Source organism: Aplysia californica, unplaced genomic scaffold (assembly GCF_000002075.1).
Source record: "Aplysia californica isolate F4 #8 unplaced genomic scaffold, AplCal3.0 scaffold00024, whole genome shotgun sequence".
Classification (NCBI taxonomy): Eukaryota; Metazoa; Mollusca; class Gastropoda; order Aplysiida; family Aplysiidae; genus Aplysia; species Aplysia californica.
Window position 1 is genome coordinate 240,865 of NW_004797294.1, and position 3,037 is coordinate 243,901.

The 3,037-nt window shown below is 41.4% G+C and overlaps 1 protein-coding gene across 1 annotated transcript in view; it reads left to right on the forward strand.

Moving 5' to 3' along the window:
* LOC101852075 (high-affinity choline transporter 1) overlaps positions 1–3,037 on the forward strand; it is an 18,273-nt gene that overhangs the window by 5,434 nt on the left and 9,802 nt on the right. Inside the window, exon 4 of the mRNA XM_005090953.2 lies at positions 847–995. Within this exon, the coding sequence (XP_005091010.1) occupies positions 847–995 (149 nt within the window). The remainder of the gene's footprint in view (positions 1–846; positions 996–3,037) is intronic.

Genomic DNA, 3,037 nt, shown 5'->3' on the forward strand with positions numbered 1-3,037 from the left:
TCTCTCTCTCTCTCTCTCTCTCTCTCTCTCTGCCAGTCTGTCTCGCTCCCTCTCCGTCTTTCTCCTTTTCCCCTGACGAACTTGTTCTAACAACCACCTGTGTAAGACAATCCCTTGCAGAAAACAGTCCCTTTCCATTTCCCCTAGATCAACTTAGTTGTTTTTTTTACATCTTAATGACACTATGTACGACAACCACTTGTCTAAGACGACGACTTTTCTCCTCGAGAAAGGGTAGCCATTTTTTATTCAGTTATGACTGCACTCTTACCAGAACTTTCATTGGACTCCCCTGCCTGGTGCTTTTATTTAATTTTTCTGATTATTATTTTTTTCTTCTTCTAGATTGACGATGAGATTTGATTTATAGCCTATTATTATGGTTGTTGGAATGAGATAAGGGTTTCCGCTTCGTGTTTTTGACAAAGAATTTTGTCTAAAATATTGCATCATTATTCTTAAGTGTTTTTATGTTTTACTTTTACCTGTACTTTCACTGGACTCCCCATAATGTTTTACTTATGCCTTATTTATTTTTACTTTCTTTTGGCCTATCGATGGGATTCCCACTTCATGTCTTTCGCAAAGAATTGTTTTAAAATCTTGCCAGTTACCAGGTATTTTTTATATAATTCTATTTTTACCAGTACTTTCACTTGACTCCCCGTTGTCTTTATTTTCAATATTATTTTTCTTCCCTTTTCCTTTTAGATTATAGATGGGATTTCCACTTAATATCTTTGACTAAAACTAAAAATTCGGTTATAAAATAATATTGCATTTTATCGGGTGTTTCTATATTTTACATTTACCCGCACTTTCACCTGACACCGGACTCCCGAGCAGGTGCGACGCTGAAGGTTATTCTGGACATCAATCTGGAGACGGCCATCATCGTGTCCGCGGCTATCTCCTTAGCCTACACACTGGTGGGGGGCCTCTACTCTGTGGCTTACACCGACGTGGTGCAGCTCATGTGCATGTTCTTTGGTCTGGTGAGTACGATGAGATAGGATAAGGAAAGATTAGATAAGATACGATAAGATCAAATGAGGGGGGATGAGAGAGATGAGATGAGATGAGACGAGACGAGACGAGATGAGGTGAGATGAGATGAGATGAGTCGAGATGAAATAGAATGAGATGAGATAGAATGAGATGAGATAGAATGAGATGAGATGAGATGAGAGAGATGAGATGATAAAAGATACGATAAAATAAGATAGGATGAGATGAGATAACATAAGATAAGATAATCTACAGTTAGATTAGATAAGATTATAAGATGTCACTTTTTGTCTCCGTGAGTAATTTTTCTTGGCTGTACAGGAAAGGTAAAACACATCCTACTTATATAGAATATAAATTATACATCATTCTCATTTAAATTCAAAGTTTACAGTAGAAATTACCTAAGACGACCACCCGTTGTCGAGGAGAATATTGTTTTCTTATACAAGTGGACGTCTTGCACAGTGGTATTATGATATTAGAACAAACAAAAAAGGGTGAGGGGTGGGTAGTAGTGAGTAAAAGTGTGAGTGTTTGTGTGTGTATGTGTGTGTGTGTGTGTGTGTGTGTGTGTGTGTGTATGAGTGTGTTTTGTGTGTGTGTGTGTGTGTGTTGCGTGCGTGAATATTGTACGTATATGCATTTATGTAAAGCACCAAGAGCTGTGTTTACACGGGAGTGGGCGTTATAGAAATGATCTTCATTATTATTATTATTAAAGTAAATGGTTCCCGTATCCGATCCAGACATTGGGGATTGCCTTGTTAGTGAGACAACTTCCAGGACCTTTGACATATTGTGGTAGGGTGGCCAGTCCCTTTCCCCGCCGCCTTTACCTCGTCAACTCGAAGTCAGGTACCCAGTACTGCTAGGTGGGCAGGAGGAGGCGAAAAAATCCGTGTCCGAACCGAGGGTCGAACCCGCACTTTCCGCTTCCGAGACGAGAGCACTAACCGCTACGCCACCGAGTATGGTGTAGTGAGTTTGGAGTTGAAAATGTAAAAGACGATCATCCATTGTCGAGTAGAAAATTTGGAGACTTATATAAGTAGAAATCGTTATAATAATACTTTTACTTTTTTTTCTTCCGCTTGTACCGGTGGGTATCGCGGGGAGACACAGGCGTCTGTCTGCAGTAAGGCGAGTGGCCTGTAGGAGGGACATACCATGAGCTCTGAGGGTGTCTGCCACAGATTCACTCTATCGTCGCCTTGGTCTGCCTCTGGCTCTCCATCCAGAGTATTTAATGTTGTATGCTCTCAGAGCTGGATGGTTTGAGGGCATCCGCGTGAGGTGTCCGAACCACTTGACTGGTTATAATAATATTAAGGGGGAAACGGATGGAAGGAAGTGGGAAGTGGTTTGTACATGTACTGGTGATTGCCTTAAACAGGTGGTTGTTAGAGCAGGTTCAACCGTACCTTTTGTACCTGTGTATCTGGTTGAGTGAGTGGTTAGACTTTTTGCTGCCGCACACAGGAGACTCGAGTTCAACTGTCTGGCGAGAAGAATTTTTTCAGAGTATCTCGGTCTATCTGCTAGGATGTTGTACCCCTCTCAGCCCGGGTTGGCGGACACCACAGGCAGAGTCAAAGCCCGCCTCCTTGACCCTATCCGTACGCCCTGGGGTCATTTTGTACCCCCCCCAGGATTGTATTCTCCATATTTTAGAATACTTTTAGTACGTAGATCTCTTTGAAACTTTCAGTATTTCTCAAAAAAATCGTTTTGACAGACTGCTATGCAAAGCGTACGGATCGGATTAACGAGTAAATTTCCTTTTTGGAGTTCCCCACACCATATTATGGATACGATAGTAAAACACGACGTACGGATAGGGTTAATGCATTAAATTGTAATCGACATGGGCGTAGAAGCCTCAACATCAAAATTATAAAATGAATCGTTGTACAATGAGGGTAAGGGGTATTAATGGAATGCATCATACTCAATTGTCTTACCAAAAGGTAGTGCAAGTTCATTGACTTTGACGATAATGGGGGAGAGAGAGAGAGAGAGAGAGAGA